General features: G+C 40.0%; 1 protein-coding gene across 1 annotated transcript; it reads left to right on the top strand.

The window, feature by feature from the left end:
* Nucleotides 1-8,761: 8,761 nt before the first annotated feature.
* Nucleotides 8,762-23,858, top strand: pop4 (POP4 homolog, ribonuclease P/MRP subunit). The gene is made up of 7 exons (XM_039795883.1): nucleotides 8,762-8,903; nucleotides 12,090-12,145; nucleotides 16,003-16,232; nucleotides 17,356-17,433; nucleotides 17,576-17,637; nucleotides 19,149-19,250; nucleotides 21,772-23,858. Exons 1-7 carry the CDS (start codon nucleotides 8,891-8,893, stop codon nucleotides 21,906-21,908), a joined length of 678 nt encoding a protein of 225 aa, XP_039651817.1. The 5' UTR covers nucleotides 8,762-8,890; the 3' UTR covers nucleotides 21,909-23,858.
* The last annotated feature ends 361 nt before the right edge of the window (nucleotides 23,859-24,219 follow it).

Genomic DNA, 24,219 nt, shown 5'->3' with positions numbered 1-24,219 from the left:
TTTCAAAAACTGACCCTTGACTTTTTAATTTTAGAAGAGACCGAAACCCCGGTCTCCTGAGTGAAAGTCCTGCTTGTTTGACCCATTCATCGCGCCAACCTACTTCCTTCCGCGGAACTTGGTCCTCCTATACTTTTTCAACTCACTTCCTCACCTAGGAGCAATTTTAATCAAGTCACGTTATTTTTATTGATATAGCCCAATATCACAAATTTTGCTCATGGGGCTTTTTACAATCTGTGCAAGATACAACAACCTCTGTCTTAAGAACCGCGATTCAGATAGGAAAAAACGGTTACACTTTACTTGAAGGTATCTACATAAGAGTGACATGACACTGTCATGAACGTCTCATAGACATTATAAACAAGTCATAAATGTTTATGACATAACGCTTCTTTTACTAAGTGTCATTCGGTTTTTTGTCATGACAAGTTACTGTCATGTCACTCTTATGTAGATACCTTCAAGTAAAGTGTTACCGGAAAAACAAAGTGTAAAAGATAAGTCTGGCTGTTATTTAATCAACACTTACATTGTTCACTTGTTGTGGGACTTTTGTTCCGTGTGTGTAGAATGTGGGGAATGCCATCATCAGAGTACATTTCTGGCTACACAAGAAAGCCATCCACCAGGAACCAGGAAACACACCTGTTACTGGCACTCCTGCACTCTTTTTCCTGGTGTTCTGCACATTACTGCACATTATAATACACAGTTACTGTACATGTATGTATGTGCCAGTTTTCTTTTCACCCATTTAAATGCAGAATTTCATAAGGAAATGTTCAAAATGTCTCATCTCACAATGATAACATTTACTTTTTTACCGGATCCACGCCAAAAAAAACAACCACTTGTTCCTTATTGACCTGTGGTGATTCCCAACAGGGGGGGGAGGGGGTTGGCCTACTTGTACTTCTGCTGTTGACCTGGGGTACGTGGAAAATTGAAGAGTAGCTCAACTCATTTGAAAAAAGAAATTGAAAATATGATTTGATTAAAAAAAGAATATATCCACATATTAACATTAAGTCAGCCTGGCCAAAACTAGTTAGCAAGCCAGCACAGAATGTTTGCTAAAAGTAATTAATATATCTTCGACATAGATGATTAAACAGTTCAAATGATTAGCTAAAACTAATGGACAAACAATTAAAACCTTCATTCAGTAGGATATATCAAAAAGTCCGTCGGATGTGTTTTTTTTTTTTTTTGAGTGTCTATTTGCACCCCCGGTACGAATAGCCTCGGCCACACAGCTGAGCTCTTCACACCCTGTGATGTAACAACAAAAACACATTGATCGCGTGCACCGAAATCATGGCGGACGTTCATCTTCCATGACCACAGAAACTGGCATATTAGGAAAGTTTTGTCTCTAAAGTTTATAACAATTGAATTTCTAGCGGAAAATGGATACTACAGTTGCACTTTCCGTCTTCAGTGAAAGCATTCAACAGTTAGTTTGTTAGTTAGTACCTATTTTTTGTATACAGCATGGTTACCTAGCAACCGAGGCTTGAAGACACCAAGTGGTAAACAGTTGTACAACATGCTGTAAGAACTGCTAGGTGAGTGGTTAGAACACTGCGCTTTGGTCTGGGAGTTTGGAGTTTGATTCCCTGCTGAGGTGGTCTTGATTTTTCATTTTGGATTAGATCATTTGCATGCACTTCCGCGAACGCGAACTTTTTTTGCAGGGTGGTAGGGAAAGACTCATGAATATGCCTGCTCTGGTTGGGTTGGTTAGGTTTAGGCAAGAGGAGTGGGATTGGTTATGGTTAGGGTAAGAATCAATGTCAGGGCGATAATATTCCAAAAAGGTGTAATACATGAGTAGTATGGATAACTGTGTGTAAATATATGCCAAGGTACTGTAAATGCACAGGGGTGCAAATAACATTGATATTTGTACCAGACGGGGTATTAATAGAACACATTGCTGTGTGCACCGGTGGGGTACGAATAGCATTAATTTCTAATTGCACCAGGTTACGAATAGCATACACTGCTAATTGTACCAGGGGTGCAAATAGCCTCACCCTTTTTTTTTTCTTCCGCTTCCTTTGTGTTGGCGTTCTGAACCCGGTGGATTTATGAGGACTATGTTTAAATGCTCCTCAGATCTCTGCAGGGTAAATCCAGACAGTTAGCTAGACTATCTGTCCAATCTGAGTTTCCTGTTTCTGTTGCACGACTAAAACAACTTTTGAACATGTTCCACCAAAACAGGTTCCTTCCAGAGGCTATTTTGCAGAGGCCCTGTTGCTCTGTCCGGCGCTTAGCACCGCCCAAGACGAGTGTGATTAGTTTAAAGAAATGCCAATAAACCAGAGCGCGTTTTTCTCCAATCCCAGAATGCTGTGGGGACTAGCCAGACTGGTCTGGCTATCCGAGACTACCCCCCAAGTAGTAGCAGCCTTGTAGACTAGTAGTACTAGGATTGCTGACCAAACCAACCTTAATAATGAAAGTTCAATCTTACAAGAAAATTGAACAGTATCCACTTTTATATAATGAATAGTGTTATACATTTGGGACATACATTGGGAAGTGATAACGGGGTACGTGAGTTCATCTGATAGGGCTGTGAGGGGACCTCAGACCAAAAAGGTTGGGAGCCACTGGCCTTACTTACCACACACACACACACACACAATTTTAAATAATGAAATAATAATTTGAAATTACACTTATCTTACTCTCTGACCTCCTCCATCCATACACCCCAACCCGAAACCTGCGGTCCTCAGACGCTGGCCTGCTCTCCATTCCCCACCCCAGACTCTGTACTTTTGGAGACAGAGCCTTAGTGTTGCAGCCCCATCCCTCCGGGAAACACCCTCCCTGCAGATATCCGAAATGCTACATCCCTGGACATTTAAAAAAAAAAAAGACTCCTGAAACTCCACTTGTTTACCACAGCCTACAACCTCCATTAGTATAGCCACTGTAATAATGTAAAGCGTCCTTAGGTTTCATGAAAGGCGCTATATAAATAAAAATTTTTATTAAAATTAATAAAAAATTACTATTATCGTAGGTTTTTGAGACAACCTGCTAACTATTAGAACCAAAATCAAAAGCTCCTTGGTGAAAGTAAATGTATGTGTAATGTTTTTTTTAGAACCATCCATATACAGCATATATACTCAACATATACTATGTCTCAGAACATAGAGCTTTGTGTATCTGTTCATATATTATACTCACACCTGAGACACCAATATGTCTAATTTCCAGAACATAAAGGGAGAGACATGCATGTGTGAATGGGGCTAATATTCTGGGAGTATTTGTGGTGCTGGTGAGGCTGCATTACCATCCCTCTACTGATGGCGTATAAAAAAAATAGCTCCGTAAAAACAAACAGATTTGATCTGACTTTGAAGAGGGGTATCTGCCATAAAGCATTCACATCTCTTTTTTTTTTTTTAAACAAGATTTCTAGATTTTATTCAAAGCCAAAGTGTGCCTTGGTATGTATATAAATAAAGTTCAAATGTGGTTTATTTGTAGAAAAAAACAGGGGAATGATTTTTATTGAAAGGTTTGGATGTATAGGGAAGTTGGAATGCAATTTTTTCAGCTTGTATTCTGCATTTTTGTGATCTGTTTTATTATAACTGTATATAAAATGTCAACGAACAGATTTTAAATAAATATTTTGCAAAGAATTGTGACTTTATTTAGTTCTATCAAGAGAAGCACTTCACTTAGAGTAATCCCCTTTCAATTTGAAATTGTAGGCAATATCACATCTAATTATAATTATTAGGCTAATGGATTTTTTTTTTATACTAGTTGTAATCTATGGTTTAAAACAAGAACCGAAACTATCCTTAATATCTACCAACAAGCAACAGAGATTTGAATGATAGTATGTAGTTGTTTTTTTCTTTTTGTTTTACTGATTTACTGACAGAAACTTAGGCTAGACGTTGCATCAGATATGGAATTATGAAGTTCAATTGAGCATATACATTACAGTATCAACTGTGAGTTATAGAAACATGTCATACACACAGAGGATGTTAAAGAGAGGGTAGAATAAAAAGTGTGAACACATGGATTACATAATGTAGATTCAAAGATTCAGATTCAAAATCCTTTATTAATCCCACAACGGGGAAATTCACAGTGTTGCATCCAACAAAGGATAGTGGGGAAAGGGGAGGGTAGGCAAGTGTTGTAGTATCTATTGTGTCACTAACTGTGAATAGCCGTTAGTGGCTGGACCTGCTTGCTCAGTTAATTTATTTGATTCAGGAGACGGACATTTGTGACTGTAAAAGAGAGAAGATTGGGGAAGCTCCTTTTGGACCACACAGAGAGCGGTTTTCCATCCTGCTGGTGTAATGTAGACTGTCGCTGCTGTTTTCTGTTCTGCTGGTCTTCCTGCAGTGTTTTTTTCGGGTGCTCTGCCTGCTGCCATCGCCAAGTTCGCCTTTTTCATATATCCCCTTGACTGGGATTCGTGAGTACTGAGTATATTGCACGTGTATTTTATTTTATTGGTTGTGTAAACAAGTGAAACGGCCGTCAAATTTTTAGGCCTCCTCTCCCAAGCTTCTATTCAGGCCTGCAACAGGTTTTTATTGTCTGTATTTTGATTGCTGAGTATGAATGTGAGAGTGTGGGCCCACAGATAACTATTGAGGTTTACATGTCAAAAGGATTTATGCATTTATTTTATTGAAACCTAAGCAGAGGTAACACTTTATTAATATACTGTTGAAAGCTTTTAAATTTTTTTTTTTGTGTGTATATAAAAATAGGGAGTTATTTATACTGGCCTCACTTGTGTATATGTTTCTAATACACCGTATATGTGTTTATTATTTTTGTACTGTAACTAAATAAATTCACATATCTGGGTTTATAGTATTTAAAGTATCATTTTTGGGTCTTAGATTTTGTACATGAGGTTTCGTTCTGAGTTACAATATAAAAGAGTAATTAAGGTTAACACAAAACGTACCTAATTCATATTGGATGCACTTTTTTTAATAATATTGAGAAACATAGATTGCTAACAGAAAATCAAAGAATGAAAACTTCCAGCCGAGGATTGTTTGAATTGTGAAAGCTATAATGGAAAGTTTCCCACACAGCGCCAAATGTTAGACAGTGTATCGACTGCACGGCAGTGACAGGATCAAAGAAAACAAACGCACAGATCATTTTTCTTCTTCATGTATGCTCATTTATCTTTGTTTCAAAATCAGCCAGTCACAGGTAATCTGGGGCACAGGCATCTGTCCTACACTATATAGTCCATACAGACAGATACTTACAAAAGAACAGGGATTTCTCTATTTTCGAAGTTTGAGTTGATGGAATGACCGATATCTTGTGTTTCTTGTACAGAAGTGAACTTTGAATGTCACTTCCACTAATGTCATCTTCTCTCTGTACCCTAGTGACTCCCCTCATCCACTCCATCTACAACTTCCTGTAAGGGAGATCACATTCTCCAAAACAGTGCTGATCCAGTTCAACTTTTCCCGAGGAGGCTGCGGGGTCATCCATTGTTTTGAAAGGTGTCACTTGACTGTCGGCTTTCCATCGCAGCCCTGCATGGCAGTCAAGAAAAGAACCTCCTGAACCATTCCTGCTTAACGCGCCTCCACTGGACCTTGCACATTTTTTTCCATCTCATCATCAAACATATTGAACGATACTCTAAAATGTATATATAAATCGCCCAGCCATACGTCAGCCCAAACTTACGTTTCCTGACACATTTAACATTAACTTGTACATAATTCATCTCCATACACTGGAGTATGTCGTGAGTACAGATGCCCATCGATACGCTGTTGCAGGATAGGTGAATGACACCAACATATGGCAGTTGAAGAAAAACTAATGTACAGTATGTGATAACAGGACATGCAAGTCATCAATTATCAACAGTGTTATTTTGGTGGTGGTTAAGTCTAGATTGATCACACTAGTAACGTTAACTAGCAAGTTGTTCGTTAAGGGCTAACGGCTGGTTAACATTACGTTCCGCGTATACTCTTGTGTGTATCACGTATCCGTCTCCTCTAGCTGTTGTGGTTGATATGACGTAGGTCCCCTAGCTTTGACCAGACACAAAAATGGTGACTGCAAAGCACTGTAATGTCACATGGTCCTTATAAATATATATCAGAAACTATGCACAAAGGACTACTTGCACCCTAGTGCTGCGGAATTTTTTATGTTATTTAATAAATCTCATTTTTTATATCTGTCATGCTTTTGTGTTTGTCAGTACATTTTTGAGCTTGACATTTTTAGTAATGCATGGAATAAAAATAAATAATGTTTAGAATGATTTATTATTACAACTTACAGTTTTTTTCGATTGCTAAACGACAGTGGGCACAACTGGAGTCACATGTGCAAAACTCAAACTACAGTCTGCACTACCTACAGTCACCTGAGCTAAACAGTTCACATCACCTGCAAAACTCATTCAAAGCAACACAACTCTTAACACACGTCACAAACAGTATGCACAGGCCTCACTGAGATAACACACACTGTCACTCAGAACACACTGGGGGTAAAAACACTAGCATCAAACACCAATACAGAAATTACAAACTTTCTCATCTTTACAGTTTGAACAATTTGAGTGACTTGACACTACTCAACAGTTTATTTAAGGAAAAAATATAGATTGTATAGCATACCAATTTTTACATAAGGTAAACAAGAAGGAATGAAAATCATCAGTTTTCTTCAATAAGGTATTTTGTCTCTAGTAATTTATGGAATTACTGGAGGAGGTACATAACAGTACCAACGAATAGTGTGACTAATCCTGCCTCTCTCCAGCATCATGTGGCAAGTTCTCTTCATCACATTGGATGTCTGCATCATCTCTAAATACAAATGAATGTGGTGTTTCTGTTGCTTTCACCTCCATTACTTTCTGAAAAACAGTAAGAACACAGTTTTACTATTGTAAAGATATAGTGTTTTTCACTTTTTTTATAGCTGCGTACATAACCTCAGACATCTTACCTAGACATATTGGTATCTTTGCTCTTTTACCCGTTTCTCTCAAACAGTACAGTGTAGAATTGTTTCATTCTTATTTGGTGTTTGTATACAAAAAAAGACTTTCTGAGCTTTCTCTGTATAAATACCATATATGTTCACTAACTAGTCTAAAACAAGACACCTGCTTAGGCTTTCAGCTAAAATTGCAATCAGCAGTGTTTGATAGGCACCAGACTGAAATCTATTCTGTTTTGAATGTGTGGTTAACAGTTTTGACAGCAGTGTGTTAGCATTTGAACAAAGTGCTGTAAATCTACAGTGTTGTGCACGTTGTGGTTAAGGTCATGGGATAAGTGTGTAGAGTTTTGAAAACTGTGTTCAAGCAATGAAAAATGAACTAGAGTTTGGTCCACATGAACTGCTGCTGTGGAGACTGTAGTTAGAGTTTTGCATATGTGACTCCAGTTGTGCCCACTGTCGTTTAGCAATCGAAAAAAACTGTAATGTCCAATTGAGTCAAGATCATAAACCATAATATTTAAATGTGTTAAGGAATAGAACACCTGCTGTTCCTGTGTCAAGGTAAGTCTCCTGAAAGGTGACGTGTTTAAATCCCACCCAGTGATGTGATAAGTCAAATGAAGTATGAGACGCATATGTTTAATTTAGTTGCTTTATATAGAGCGCCAGTGGGTGTTTTTTGCATAAAGACATGAAAGTAAAGATGTCAGAATTCATATATCTAGCCATCTTTGGGTCAACTGTGCTTACTGGAATTAAAATAAATGGTGATAGTGCCTTATGCTGCCATTATAATTCTAATTTAGTTTTTATTGAGATATAACTAATTATTATTTAACTGACTGTATGCAAGACAGCTGTGACTGTCTAAAATTGTAGCTACCAAACTAGCATTTTTTTGTAGTTTGTAAATAAGACAAACTGTTATTTCGGTTTGATTGTTGCATGCACTTTACAGAAACTAGTAATCCTTTTTGTCAAGAAGATTTTCAGAGTTGTCAGATTTTCTGGTAAGCTACTCTTTGGTTCCTAGTAGTTGAATTAAGAGTACAGTATTTTTGAAAATCTGCTTACTCTTCATGTTAACCCCTCTCTTGGTCTCGTAGTAATAGACAGGTATTTGCAGCAATTAAATATCACCATATATGAAACCCTTTTAATAACAGACCCAGATAAAATGTACAATAAAAGGCAAATGTGATGCCATTAGGTTCTTAGTGTGACAGCGTTTAGTCAGTTGTTAGTGTGACAGTGCTTCTTTTAATACATTTTTGGGAGGATGATTTGGATTGATTAATTAAATAAAGTATGAGCAGCCAGTGCCTACTGATGTCTGGCAATACAAAACTAACATACTACAAAGTTGTGCATTTTCTTTGGGCTACTCAAACAAGCTGAGATCCGTGCTTGATTATTGTTGCCTGACCTTCTTCTTTACTGATTGGGTGATTAGAGTTCAAATCTATTGGCTGTGAAAGCCACAGGGCGGAGTTGATTATCAAAACGCCACCAGGTGTCTAATAAGCATCTGGTGGCGTTTATTAAACGCCTGGTGACGTCACACGCGTGGTGACGTTTATTAGACGTGTAGTGGCGTTAAATAAACGCCAGGTGGCGCCACAAACGCCGTTCAAAACGCCGTGCGAATTGTGACGAATTGTGACCCTTTTGGCTTTCCATACCGCCATACCCGCCTCCTATACCCAATGCCTATACCCTGACCAATCGGCTATCCTAAACTTGCACCGGAAGAAGAAGAAAAAGAAGGAAAAGGAAGCGAGGTCCGTCTTATTCATAGACAGTATACTATTAGATATATAGCTAGCTGATAGCTAGCAGTTTCTCTGCTGTTGAATTCTGCGAAAACATGCCAGTGAGCGGTGAGTTTAAGTTTCCACGAGGGGAAGTAAAGTTGCAGTTTTAGGAGCTCATGAGTGTTGTTGACCCATAAACGCGACATTCCTCAACCTCGTGTTAAAACCTCGTTTCATATCCAGCAATATATCTACGTTACTTTGGCTCTATATCTTTATAATATCTGTGGAGGGATGCTGTTAGGAAGAAGCACTCCGAAAATAAAAGTAGTAATACCGTTCAGAGAAACGTCTAATTCAAAGACTGCATTCAAAAGTTAACAAAGGCTATCTGTATAACCTTCATACTGGACTGCTGGTAAAAGAGCAATAACGTCAATATACAATAACGTTAGCTACATAACGTTGCAATGTAATCACGAAAAACCCTGCAATACAGGTAAAAGAGTTGCAGAAAGCACCTCATTTACATTTTTAGAACACCTTGCTTATTAAGATGTGATATCAAAATGTACTACTAGATAAATAAAATAAAAAAAGTGGAAGGCTCAAATAGTAGTTAGTACTTTATCATTTTTCTATAAATTATAACAATTAATGGATCTATGGATAAGTATTTTATAATTGCTTTTCAAATAAACTGGTATAATTAATGATATATGGATTTTGCTGTATTCCATGTGCCAATTCCAGCATGCAGGCTCTCTGGAACGGTCCTAATTAATGGTATTCTTTCCACCTGTGCTTTACATCTTTGACAAATCAGAATCCGCTTTATTTGCCAAGTATGAGGACACATTTTTTTGCTTTGGATTATACATTGCTTACAGTATGCTTACTTATACAAAACAAACAATACACACTATAAACAGTAGGGCTGGGCGATATGGAGAAAATCAAATATCACAATATTTTTGACCAAATACCTCGATATCGATACCGCAATGATATTGTAGTGTTGACTATTGGTGCTTTCACCAAAAATACAAAATTTTTGATAAATAATCATCAGTAATGTGGATATAATGATAAGTGGGTAAAGGCAAATAATAGAACAGTTACAACAGTCTGGTAAGGTCAGAAAACGACATCACTCTACTGTAATGCAGCCTTTAAAACCAGGAAAAGACAACACTTATGCCACATTACGATATCCAAAATCTAAGACTATATCTAGTCTCATATCACGATATTGATATAATATCGATATATTGCCCAGCTCTAATAAACAGAAACAATATAGACAGGTTGAGGCAGTAGTGCAATGAAGAGTGCAAAGTGTGCAGGAGTAAATTATTTTTATGATAAATTATTATTATTTTAATTATGGAGCATAATGCAAAGGATGCTGGAATAAATACGTATTATGTTATTATATAATGATACCACAATATTTTTTACTTTTTACATTGAGATCGATATTGTAGGGTTGACTATTGGTGCTTTGACCAAATATTTACACAATGAGATTTTTGATGAATAGTCATCAGTAATGTGAATATAATTACTTGGAACTACAGCTGCAGTTCCAATGAGACAACCTGTAGGGGGATTGAAGCTGGAAAAGTTGCATAGCATGACTTTAAGTGGGTAAAGGCAAATAATAGAACAGCTAGAACAGTCTGGTAGCTTCAGAAAAGGACATCACTTTACTGTAATTGACCATTTCTAGCCTCATATATCGATATATAAAGCCCAGCCCTAGACGCAGGTTAAATTGTTGTTGCCTGATTTTTGTTGCTGTTATCGGTGGAGTAGTAGAAATGACTCTGAACTACTCTGACTGTGTGTGTACAGACAGAAGCTAGTCAGACACGTCTGTCTACTCTATAAAAGGTCTCTGTTGTCCTCTCTTTAGTCTGCTTTTGCAAAGGCTCGTTCATCATTGTCACAGAACATTTCCCACCTTCAAAAAACAACAAAAAACTGGATTTTCCTGAACGGCCCTTGTTCTCAGTCAGCACAAAACGTTTTCATCGCCAACCCCCTGACACCTGATATTTTGACATTTAGCTATTCAGGTCATTGTCATTGTCATGTTTGCTTTTCGTGCAATGGCTTATTCTAAAACAGGGAAATCCGACCCCAAAGTCAACGGGTTAGAGGATAGTGCAGCTAAAGATTTCCCCTTTGGCAGCTTTGTTGGCTTCATTCTCACAGTTCTCAGACACTCTGGAAAACCGGATTTATAATGTTTTTTTCATACAGCTTTCCAGTCCAAAAGAATATTCAAAATAGTTGGGTTTTTTTAAAACTCAAATCCTCAGATCCCATGGCTTAACCTGAAGAGGTTTTGCATGTGCAGCAAAAATTATGATTGTAATTGACTGATATGGTGGCAGTAGCTCAGTCTGTAGGGAGTTGGGTTAGGTCAAGTCCCCATACGGACCAAAGTATGGTGGTGGACTGGTAGCTGGAGAGGTGCCAGTTCACCTCCTGGGCACTGCCAAGGTGCTCTTGAGCAAGGCACCGAACCCCCAACTGCTCGGGGCGCCTTTTCATGGGCAGCTCCCTCACTCTGACATCTCTCCATTAGTGCATGATGTATAGGTTGTGTGTGTGTGTGTGTGTGTGTGTGTGTGTGTGTGTGTGTGTGTGTGTGTGTGTGTGTGTGTGTGTGTGTGTGTATTCAGGCCTGTGTGTGATGTAATAACAAGAGTGAAAACATTGTAATTTCCCCTTGCAGGATTAATAAAGTATACATTATTATTAGTAATATTAACTGTCACAAAACACACATCCATGGTGAAAAGGCATGTATTAAAAGATGGATTTTCAATATCAGATCACACAAAACTTTGATTTTAATTGGAGAATTGATTATTTTAACCCAGCCCTATTTTTGATAATTTATTGTGTAAGTCATTTATTAAGCACATATGCCAAACAGCGTCAGCCCACTGCTTCTTAAATATGCAGTTTCTCTCCTTGTTATATTGTAGTATAACATAGCTTGAACCTGCAACTCCATGGTTAATCAATTGATAGGAAATAATAAGGAATAATAGACTTTTTGTAATCGATAATGGGAAATAATAGTTAGTTTTAGCCAAACTGTACTTTTTGCTTGGAGGCAGTAATAGCATTGTTGGTAGCAACAAGATAGACGTTGTCGATAAAGCTAGAACTTTTCATGTGTCTCTGTGGCTGGCTGCAGGGGTCCACATTGGCCCAGCAACACCTACTGCATCCTGGTCCGGTTACTAAGGTCTTGTGTGTAACACTATTTTTTGTTTTTGTCCTGTTCAACAGAAGCGCTTGTTCGAGCCAAGATTCCCCAGGATCTGGCGAAGGATCTGGGTGTGGAGGTGAGCCGATAGTGTCACTATGTATTCCAGATGCATCACTCTGACGCAGTTTCCCGTCATGTTGTGTAAACCCTTTCCTGCAAAGAAGAAATTGAGATTAGATCCAGTGCTGCTGACATATTTTTTTTTTGATGCGTCCATAGTCAATAGTTAATAATCTGCAACCTTTTTGATAATCAGTTTATTGTTCTTCTCATTTTTCTGAAAAAAAACAAAAAAAACCAGGTTTCACCTTCTCAATTATGAGGATGACGGGAATTCCATACTTTTTAGGCACCGACAGAATTGCCTCCTTAGTATCGAGTATCGAACAATCAAATTTAATACCTAAGGAGTAAATCTCATCAGTGTTAGTGAGCCAATAAGCATGCAGCTGCTGCTTCTACTATGATCTTATAATGCTGCTGATTGGCTGTCTAACGCTACACGTCGTAGAGACACACAGGAAAACCTCTACGTTACACAGAGTGGGCTCACATAGTAGGAGCTGAAAAATAAATAAAAAGATTTGTACCATTCTGTGTAATGTTGTAATTTCCTTTTGTTAAAGTGCCCATATTATGCTCATTTTCAGGTTCATAATTGTATTTTGAGGTTGTACGAGAATAGGTTTACATGGTTTAATTTTCACAAAACACCATATTTTTGTTGTACTGCACATTGCTGCAGCTCCTCTTTTCACCCTGTGTGTTGAGCTCTCTGTTTTAGCTACAGAGTGAGGCATCGCACTTCTATCCCATCTTTGGTGGGAGTCGCACATGCGCAGTAGTTAGGTAAGGACTACTAGCTAGAAGCTAACGCTGCTTTAGCTAATACCAGCTCTTTCTCCAACTTTGGTCAGTACAAGGGAGGATTAGCCAGGAGACTTCTTCTAAAAGAGGGTGCACTTCCTACTTTGCGTTGAATACCTGCAGAACAGGGACATGTAAGCAAGGGGGTAAGCCACCCTCCACAAAGCATACCTCCCATTGAACCATTTTGATGCTAATAAGTAGGGATGCACCGAATATTCGGCCACCGAAAATTTTCGGCCGAAAATGGCCCAAAAGGGCATTTTCGGTTTTCGGCCAAAATACCTTTATCACCGAAACAATACGGCCGAAAATGTTGTGATGACGCAAACAGAAAACGCGACCTGCACGTGTGTCAGTACCCGATCCGTTCCACTTATAAAGCGTCTCCTAAGCAAAGAGGTTGAGACGCGACGAAGTGAAAACAATGAAAAGTAGCTCTTAGAGTCTGTCAGCACACGTTTCAGTGAGATCTGTTCGGATCCTCTGCACTTCATCGCGACTGTACTTGATCCGGCGTTATAAAGACCATTACTTGGATGCGGAAATAAAGCAGGGCGACCGAGAAATGATCCAGGCCGCGATGGATGCGGAGAACCCGCGTGGAGACGAACGGCGCCAGCGCAGGAGATCAGAGGCCAAAAAAGACTTGTGTCGCTGCACCAGATGAGGGGCATGCACCCTCGTTGTCTGATATGTTCAGTGAAATCCTGCAAGAAAGTGCCTCAATTAATAATAATAATAATAATAATAATAATAATAATAATAACAATAGGTAAGCTATTATGTTCTTAGGCTACTGTATACTGTATGTGACTATCAGATTGTAGCCATATTTCTGCTAGAGATATTTTTTATTAAACTTTAATATTAATTTATACAATTGCAATGCCTTGATTTTAGTAAAGTTAGTACCCAGTCATAGCCATAAATGCAATGGTACTAATAATTGGCTTAATTTCTTTCGGTGTTTCGGTTTCGGTTTTCGGTCTTGGTTTCCTCTTTTTTCGGTTTTCGGTTTCGGCCAAGAATTTTCATTTCGGTGCATCACTACTAATAAGCCATCAGGTGCTGTTAGCATTCCATTGATTGCCATTCATTTTGGCGCCACTTTGACAGAGAATAACTTTACATCTGAAGCGTTCAAAGACTCTATTTGTCCATTGTTTATTTCTAAAGAAACACAACAATGTATAAAAGGCTCCATTACCTTGTATCTCACGATATGGCTCCGTAACAGACGTTTTTGTAAAAAGAGGCCAACAATTGTGTCATAACCACGCGACTTTCTGTCACATAGTAGAGGAATTACCGTATAGTACAGGAGAAGTTCGCAGGCAGTTTAGACTTACATTAGCTGTTTAAGTTTAATTACTAATGTTAACTAGCATTTTAGTTAGCAATAATTAGCCTGTGCCTATGTTATCTCCTAACATATACCTACGCTCTCCGTCTCTGCAAGATTGGGAATGATTGAGATTTCTCTTGGCACAGCTACCAGAAGACTTTTTCAGACAGGTTGCTCACGTCACATCTACGTCGCCAAGCTCAGTTTGCAGCCGAGCAGTAACGCTCAGCCATCACCGGAAAAGTGCTTCTAATATCCTTCACTGGTCTCCGTGGAAAACAACAGGGTCTATTTGTCCATTTATTTTACTGTCTATGCATGTAAGTAGGTCTTTTGTAGATTAAGGTTAACTCGTGTGTGTTGTAGCAGTGTTTTGACGGTTGTAGCTAGCATGCTAGCGGTTAGCCACCTCGTTCTCAATTGCAAAACACTGCTACAACACACAGAAGTTCACCCTAATCTACAAAAGAAATTGTATAGAACTACTTACGTGTCCCTGTTCTGCAGGTATTCCACGCAAAGTTGGAAGTGCGCCCTCGTTTAGAAGGAGTCTCCCGGCTAATCCTGCCTTGTACAGGCCGAAGTTGGAGAAACAGCCAGCTGATGTGATATTAGCTAAAGTGGTTAGCACACACCAATACATGTTTCGGCCAATGACGTAGACGGCCATGCCGATTTTGAACAGCTCACCTGGAGACTGAAGGCAGGTTACATTCAGAAACCCGTATCTCACTCAAAACAGCATGGATGTTTTTTTTCTTCCAAGTTTGTATGCGTGTGGAAGCACCAAAGACATCATAATATGGGCACTTTCAAATGTTAGGGTATTTTCACACTTGCCGTTTTCTGCAGAAGCGGCCGCCAGTAGCTCCCATGAACTTTGTTTTAATTTGTTTTCTTTCTGTCTTTACTGGAGCACATGATACATATGTCTCAGAGCGGCTGCTCTCAGCTCGTCGTTATATTATGTTGCAGCGAACCTGCAACTGTGGCGAGCGATGTCTGCATGGCATGTTTGAAAGTAATCACAGTTGCAACCTCTTTATCGGCATTGCTATCCATCTTAACTGATTAAGTTGCAGAGCATGTTGCAGAGGCGACGTCTCCCTGCCGTCCCCCGCACACGTCAAGCCACCAACACATGATTGGCGGCAAAACCGCTTTGCGCTGCCTGTGCCATCGTTTTCCTACGGGGAGAGCGCTGGAGACAGAGGAAGCGCTACCCTTGGCAAAGTGCAGCGCTCAGAATTGCTGCCGAGAAGCGCTTAAAGCTCATATTATTTCAGCTTTGGCCTCATTACTGCTAATCTTTCAAGTCGCAACTAAAACCAGAAGCAATGATGACGTATCTGTGCTGTGCGCCCTACCTTTAACTGTGACAATATATTACAAATTATTATTATAAATTGCATTAAATTAGGAAGCGCCATCATCCAAGTGTATCTACTGCAAGTTAATCAAGTGCAAGACACAAATGAGTCAGCAACTCCCTGGTCACACAAATCAGACGCATTAAATATCAAAATCCAAAAAAATAAAAAAAGGATAACGAATCGTTTCTTAATTTTTCGATTTTTTTATTTCTTAATTCAATATGAAAAAGGATGATACACAGATTATATTGATTTTTCCACTCAACAATCATTAGACAGCTTATGTCAAAGCTGTAGAGGAAAAACAACACATTTGACATCTCTGTAAACATCCTTCCTTTCCAGTCTCTGTCCAGGACTCATGCCCGCGCCTTCGCCCAGGCCTTCCTGAAGAACAGCATTCGGCAGCACAGACACCATGAGATGAAAGACATGTTGAAGCACAAGGCGTTGATCCTGGGCTACGCCAGGCCCAAGAAGGACAAGTCCAAGAGGAAAAGCAAGAAAGCCAAGGGGCTGAACGCTCAGCAGAAGAGGGAAAGGAAGGTCTTCCAGATCAAGCCCGAGCACCAGAGGTAGGTGAGGAGTAGGGCTGGGCGATTCTTGACCAAATACCTCGATGTCGATATTGCGACGATATTGTAGGATTGACAATTGGTGCTTCAACAAAATTTTATTTACACAGAGATTTTTTATAAATAATCATCAGAAATGTCGATTTAATGACAAAGTGTGTAAAGGCAAATAACAGAACAGCTAGAACAGTCTGTTGAGTTCAGAAAATTACATCAGTTTACTCTAATGCAGCCTTCAAAACCAGGAAAAGACCACACTTAATATATTACGATTTTACGATATCCAAAATCTAAGACGATATCTAGTCTCATCACGATCTCCTCAGCATCACGATATAGATATAATATCGATATGTTGCCCAGTGAGGAGCGATCTGAAGGATCTTCATATGGAAAGAAATGTGTTTGGAACAGTGATGTACATGGCGGCATCACAAATATTGTCAAAATTGATAGTGATACACGTTTACATGCACATAATATTCCGACAATATAGACAATAGTCCTCTAAGCTGTTTAAATGGCTAATCAAAGTGACTAGTCCACTAATATTCCTGTTTACATGTAGCCGTGCAAAATAAGATTTTTTTCGAAAGTGTTCCAGCGGTGGTGGACTTGTTGGACCGTGCAAACACACAGCGTCCCTCTTTCATTCCTTCAACCAGCTTCTAGAAAAGGTCAGCGTAGCGATGTTTGCTCATTTTTTTTTAAAACCTGTTGATATCAAAGTCTTTCATAATGTCCAAAAGTAGCTCCTTGTTTTCTTTTGGTCATGCATCGCCATCGCAGCCCTGCAAACTGTCGGCTGGTTGGATTGTATACAGCAACCATAGCAACGCACAGAGCTGACCACAAGCCGAAAACGGGCCGTAAACTGCGGTGGAAAACCGGATTGAGACGCATATTCCCAATGTGCTGTATACATGTCCAAAGAATGCTTCTAAAACCAGCATATGAAACATGTCTTAATCGGAAAATGCCTGAGTCAAAGAAGACCTTATTCAGAATATCTAAACAGAATATGCTGTTTACACGACCTGTATCAAATTTGGAACGTCGGAACAATAGTGGAATAATATTGGAATAATAGTGTACTCACCATCCTTTATTATTGTCATTGTAGATACGAGCTTTTCCTGCCTCTGCATGAACTCTGGAGACAGTACGTCATCGACCTGTGCGGTGGTTTGAAACCAACGAGGTAAGTCAGTTTGGAGCTCCACTGTACATACTACAGACGTGAACCCTGGCCTTCCTCAACAAGAGCTCATTTAATGAAACTACAGAAGTTCTTGTTACTTTCACCCGTGCACTCAGTCTCATGTTATGTTGTGTGTTTACAGCAATCCACAGTTAGTGCAACAGAAGCTTCTGAAGGCGGACTTCCACGGTGCCATCATCACAGGTACATGTCGAGTTTTCTCTTAAATGAGCATCACAGTGACTTTATTCAGTATCACTATGCAGTAGAGGTGTTGAAATGAATCCAATAATCGATGCATCGAATCGTGGACGTGGACGATGCTGCATCGATAATCGGCAGGCTCATAATCGATTATTTCTGTTTACAATTTAATGGAGGCCTAACAACATTTCTGTTGACATATTCTGTTATGTTTTGCACATTCAGGAAGTGCCATGTATAGTTTTATGTATCCAATTTATTTAGTATTAGAGCACTGCAGAATGTTTTGTTTTTGAAGCTTGAAAAGCTATGAATTAAATATCCTACGTGGCTTTAATAGAAAAATGCATTTGACGCATCGTGATGCATCGAGATATCGAATTGAATCGCTGACCTGATAATCCTAATCGAATCGGGAGATCAGTGAAGATTCACACCTATACTATCCAGTGGTTGAATTTATAGATAAAGATACCGGGAAAGGGTCAGGTGTGTGCAGGTGTCGTAAAAAAAACAGAAGTTAGTCGTTTGTAGTTTGTCTGCTGATTTGGCCGCTCACCATCGCAGTCAGCAGTTGGAGCTGCAGCCGTGGCTGTGGCACACAGCTAATGGGGGCTCTTTGTTACCCTTACGTGACGTGTCCCCGGTGGCGTTTCTCCACAGCAGGGATCGCCCCGCCTCCCAGAAATGGACACTTGCTGCGATGGCTGCACCTGATTGGAATAACGCTTAACTCATGGGGCTGTCTGCTCCTGGATTTCAAAATTGACCCACATGGCGGCTCGTTTGGAAACTATACAAAAATAGTTCACTGAAATGTGTTTCTGAAAACATTTTATTGTGAGAAATAGGCTATGCAGTTGCTGAATCTTTCTTCATTTCAGATCGACAAATGCCAGTTTAAAAGATTTTTGAGAGTTTTTGAGACGCTGCCTGTGGACACGGACCATTAGCTCCCAATTCCCACAGATGTAATCCAGGGAATTTCTTTTTCCTACTAAATTCGGTTGAAAAGTCATTGACCAAAGCATTAAAGCAGACCACATGTGGTTGCCTCTAAAAACTGTCGCTGCCAGCACAACTTGCTCTGTAGGCTACACACAAAGAAGAATTTGTGGTTGGTCTGCAAGCGGAGAGTTAGCAAAGAGCTTACGTTAGCAAACAGCCGTTTTATCAGTTTTGTTTGTGGCTAAATTACGTGTTATCGGAATCGGTGCTTCGCGTTGTGTACTCAACGATACCAGCATTTTAGGCGGTATCCGAGGCTTTTCCAATACTGGCATTCAAACAACTCTAATGTACAGTGTTAATGTGATATTAAGACTAAGACATTCTTTGTTGATCTCGCAAGGGGAAATTACATTTTATTTTCTTGTGACCTACTGAATGGTGTATCCTATCATGTTCAATGGCCCCTGTGCGCTTTGTGAGACCCTACAGGTACCTGTTTGTAGACACAACACACTGCTGCTTAGCTACTACTAATGGTTTGTTCCTTTTCTCTCTCACAGTGGTCCGATCTAAGTGCCCATCATATGTAGGAACGACAGGGATTCTGGTCCAAGAGTTCAAACACGTCTTCAAAATCATCACCAAAGAAAACAAACTGAAAGGTGAGACGGCTGGATGTGTCTCACTCACTGAAACTCCCCTTTAGCTCTTGGTGGTCAATAGGTGGGTCAGATAACTGGGTTACCTGGGTTACCTTTTCACAAAATTCTGTCGTCCAAACTAATGACTTCCACAAAAGTTTTAATTACAAACTAACAATATTAGTTATTGAACTTTTTGTAAAGGAAGGCATAACAGTAGAACCCAGTAGACCTTTTTTTAAAGAAGATATTTTGACTCGTCATGCAGGAAAAGTTGTTACTGCTAACATAAAAAAATGCATTCCACATGGCGACACTTTTAATTGCTCATGTTACTGTATTTTGTGAACCGTTGTGTGTAGCGTTTTCTTTTGCGGGGTGTAAATGTTCCACCTGAACAAGTTCCTTCCCGAGACTTTTTTTTTTTTTTTAGCAGAGCCACCGTTGATGCGTCTGGAGCTTAGCACCGCCCAAGACAATTGTGATTCGTTAAAAGAAATGCAAACAACCTAGAGTGTTTTTTTTTTTTTAGCCAGACCTTACTCCACAGCACTGTGGAGATGCAATGCCAGACTGAGGGCCTTTTTATAGTCGCCGCAGCCGAGCTGGCGGATGGCGCGCGCCAATGTGACGTCAAAATGACGGCGCCAGGATTTTGAGTGTGTGAGCAGACGAAGTGTGAACGAGCTCGAGAGCAACCGGATGCCAGGATGTCAGAGTGACTGCAAGTCTCCCTTGTAAACTTACTGGGTTAAGAGGAGCTCTTTTATGGTGAATGAAAGGCTTGATCCGACGAAGTAGGTCATCAAATCGAAGCATTGACGTCAATGCTGCTGCCAGTTCTGCCGTTATTTACCTTTTTCTTCTTCTTCTAGTCCGTAGAAATAGCAAAGTCGGTAGCCTTTCCTCATTAGCGCCACCTCTGTTCAGGAGAAGACTGCAACTAGTGTCGCGACCACCACGCACGAATATAAACGGCATACGGCGCTCCCATGACATCACACTGGCGCTCGACAGGTCAGCTGCGGCGAGTATACCCCACGTTTAATGCTGCTGAAAGCTTCCAGTGTTGGTCAGTAGCAATGTTTCCATCCACACGCGAATAAAATATGCCTTATGGAAACGATTGAATTTCATGGATATCGACTCAAAGGTTATACGTTCGGTCTCATCGGATTTTCTCTTGATCTATATACGGCTTATGCAATAAACGCTGATGGAAATGTTATTTGCCGAATAAATAATGTGTTGCGATTAAAGTTTTTAGGTCATTTTATGGTTAAACGGATGCACTTGTACAGGTCAGAAGTGGTGACGACTGCACACCCAATGCGCACTGCCGGGAGTGCCGACTCAAATGTCCCTTTATCACGCAACCACCGTCTACTACAGCCTGTAGTAATACGATAGATAGCCAGCCCTTTCTATTGACAACATCCCTGCAGCCTTCAGCAGGGGCTCTAATCGGGACATGAGTCCTGTCTGCTGTATTGCTTTTCCTGGTTTTAAAGGCTGCATTACAGTAAAGTGATGTACTTTTCTGAACTTACCATACTGTTGTAGCTGTTCTATTATTTGCGTTTCCCCCACTTAGACATTATGTCCACATTACTGATGATTATTTATCTAAAATCTAAGTGTGAAGATATTTTGTTAAAGCACCAATTCTCAACCCTAGAGTATCGCCGCAATATCGACATCGAGGTATTTTGTCAAGAATATCGTGATATCTGATTGTCTCCATATTGCCCAGTCCCACATTGCGCACGGCGTAAACACACGGTGGTCTTGCTGACCCAAATGTTTCGCCAACCACTCTGTACTCTGCACATGTAGCCAGTTTGTAGAGTGCAATGGCGATACGCTTCTTGATTGGAACCAGATGGCCACGGCTTATAAGGGTCAAGGGGCGGGACAGTAAAATTGCACAGCAGGTCAAATCCGAAAATGCTTCAACCAAAGGGTTTCCGTGAAGTGCCTCTAAACCACGATATTCTAGAACAGTTTGGAGCGCTCTCATTCCCACACCACAGGCCACTTACGTGCACCTGCATCATCATAGCAATGTGTTAATAGCGTCGTCGTTTTCTTATTACAGCTTGATTCGTCGCTATCAGCTGGCACATAAGCACTGTTACAACTTCTGCGATTATTACTCATAAGTAGGTAGACGGCGCTGTCTCTTTTGTCAAGCAAAACTTTGTTCGCAAATGTTAACTTGAATGTTGTGCGATTCAGTGCGAAAATGAATGGAAACACCATAAAATGTATCAAATCAATTCGATATACCAATTTGACCGCAAAACGGCACGTGACGTCATTACGTACAGGTTTTTATTGGCTTTAAAGCCGCTGGATGGAAACACACTTTCACCGGCTTTATTCGCATGAGTTTTTTTTTAACCGAACTTCAGCTGATTCGATTGACAAGCGAGTGTCTGTCTGCGCTCTGGTTTGATGACAGTGATGATGATCCATACGTTACGAGGTTAACACATTAGTTCCTCTGTTCTTTTCTCTCCCTCCACATGCTGTGGGACAGTGATCCCTAAGAGGAACAGCGTGTTTGCAGTGGAGGTCAACGGCTTCGTCTCCCACATCTATGGAAGCAAGTTTGAGCAGCGAGCCAGTGAACGCTCCGCCAAGAAGTTTAAAGTGAGAGGAACCATCGACCTGTGATGCATCACTACAGGAAGCTGTTTTCCATTCCTACAGGAAGCTGTGTGCCTCAATGAAAGAGCCATTAGACGCTCAGACTTCTACTGACCGTCTAACCGCAATCGGAAGGAACTGCCACAACAATGACCAACGTGTAGCTGGTGCATTGTGGTTATTTATTGTCTATGGCAGTGGTTCCTAAAGTGGGGTCCGTGGGGCGCGGGTTCCAGGAGGTCCCCAGAAAATATTCAAAAACATATTTTTTACTTTATTTTTCATACCACATACTGTAAAACCACATCTTAAAGATATGTTTACAGCTTTTGGTTCAGTTTTCACCTTGCTGAATATTGACAGCTTTCACAAATGGGTATGAAATGTTGATCAAATACGTATCTGACGCACTGTAATACAGATGTAGACTACTTAATCTGACATGCCTTATTTTTCATGAGCTACTTGATCCTAATACTGAAGGTCCTGGTTCAAAAATGTTAAGCTAATAACCTGAATGTATTGATATGACGTGAATGAAAGAGGATCTGGAGAATGTGGCCCCTGAAACTGCAAAGAGAAGACGTGTCACTCTGTTGGAGTTGCGTGAACTACAGAAACACTCAGTCCACTCACCATCGTACAGAGTGGAGCTTCTTCCTTGAAAACGGATCTTTGGCTGAGTACAGACAGCGGCTGCAGACAACACAGAGTTTATTTCTGGTTCCTGGTTGTAGTTGTTAACCTAATCTTTGATCGACGTATGTGGATTTAAACGCATGCTTTTTGATCATTTTAAATATGTATTTTTCTCAGGCTTTTGCATGGCTGCTTTGAGACAAAAGGGAATAATGTTTTATTTTTTTTATTGTCAAAAAAGTATCAACCCTAACCCAGCTATACGTAATAAAAGCCCAGCCCTGTTGAGTAACTCATATTGGTGTGCACTGATTAAACTGTTGAGTACAAAACAGCAGTAAACCAGTAATAAGTCTTTTTCAGAAGTTTGCTCACAGTGGAGTGAAGAAACAAACCAGAGACTTTATTGCATCCTTTTTTTTTTCTTTCTCGGGAGTCATTGAACTGATTGATTACATTTAAAATATGTCATATTATGAGCAAGATGGAGACAATGTCCGCTGTTTAACAGCAGCATTCAGTTTGTTTAACTAATTCAGTTTGATTATGTGATGTTTATTGTACAGTAGAGGACAGCGCACCCTTTTTGTAACAGAACATGTGAAACATTGTTGGCTGTACGCTGTACTGGACTGAATACAAATACAACTCTTTCTCTGTGTACTTCCCTCCTCCTGGAGATGTCTAACACTTTGCCTCTCACACGTTTCCTTGTTAGAGAACTCGTCTATAGCCACATATTCACTGAGCTGAAGGAGACTGTGCTTCCACAGTGCAGAATTGTAGTAGACACAAACACTTTTTGTCAGCGTGCTATTTAAGTGCACCTGAGAGGCCTGCAGCAGGCAGAGGTTTCGCTCAGATCAGATTACAGATCAAGATTAATAACCCTGCAGAATCCAGACTTTCAGGTTTGTATCTGGTACATTGTGTGAAGCTAGGCTTCTCTACCCCTTTAAAAATTATTTTTATAAAACGATGGAGTCTAATCTCCAAAGACTGTACATTACATATTATGTATATGTACAAATAAACCTTTGCATATCTGCAACGAAGTCTCTCCTGGTTGAAATGCACTGGCCAATTTGGACAATTTGGAGCAGTGAAAATAATAAAAATGAGTGATGGCTGAATTCCATTAGTTTCAGGGTCCTGCATACTGGCTTACTGTCAGGACTGACTGGGACACTTAAATAGAACAGAACCAGCATTCATGTAATTAGCAACACCTGTGCTTCTCCCTTCTGCTGTAGAAAGTGCCTACTATTCTATCTCAACTGCACAGTGGAAGAACAGAATTCCCCTCAGCCCATGTTAATAAAGTCATTGTGATTAAAATGTTCTCATGTGTGCACTTACTGTAACCTGGATGTGACTTGGGCGTGAGGACTAGAAGCACAAACACGTTTGTGTTTGATCACTTGATCAAGCCGACTTCAGAAAAGAACAACTTAACGTGCATGAAATGACAAACGAGTTGGCAGTGTGTCAGTTTGTCATCTTGTTTTTTTACCGCAGCAGTTAGACAACACTGAAACTGATTGTGAAACATGAGCTATCGTCAGTTCAGAGATTTCACTCTCTGTTAATGTAGTAGATTGCAAAAGGGTTCTCGACTGCTGTAGAAAGTGGCTGATCTTTAATGCAGTATCTACATTGCCCATTATCAGCAACCATTCATGTTCCAAAGGCATATTCT

This window comes from Perca fluviatilis, chromosome 3 (genome assembly GCF_010015445.1).
Source record: "Perca fluviatilis chromosome 3, GENO_Pfluv_1.0, whole genome shotgun sequence".
In the NCBI taxonomy this organism is placed as follows: Eukaryota; Metazoa; Chordata; class Actinopteri; order Perciformes; family Percidae; genus Perca; species Perca fluviatilis.
The sequence above is the reverse complement of the archived record's forward strand: the minus strand, read 5'-3'. Positions and strand labels throughout refer to the sequence as shown.

Bases quoted from the DNA above. Each gene is read 5' to 3' on its own strand.
- pop4 (XM_039795883.1), top strand. The intron at 17,434-17,575 runs GTAAGTCAGTTT...GTGTGTTTACAG, and splicing joins GGTGGTTTGAAACCAACGAG to CAATCCACAGTTAGTGCAAC. The intron at 17,638-19,148 runs GTACATGTCGAG...TCTCTCTCACAG, and splicing joins CCACGGTGCCATCATCACAG to TGGTCCGATCTAAGTGCCCA.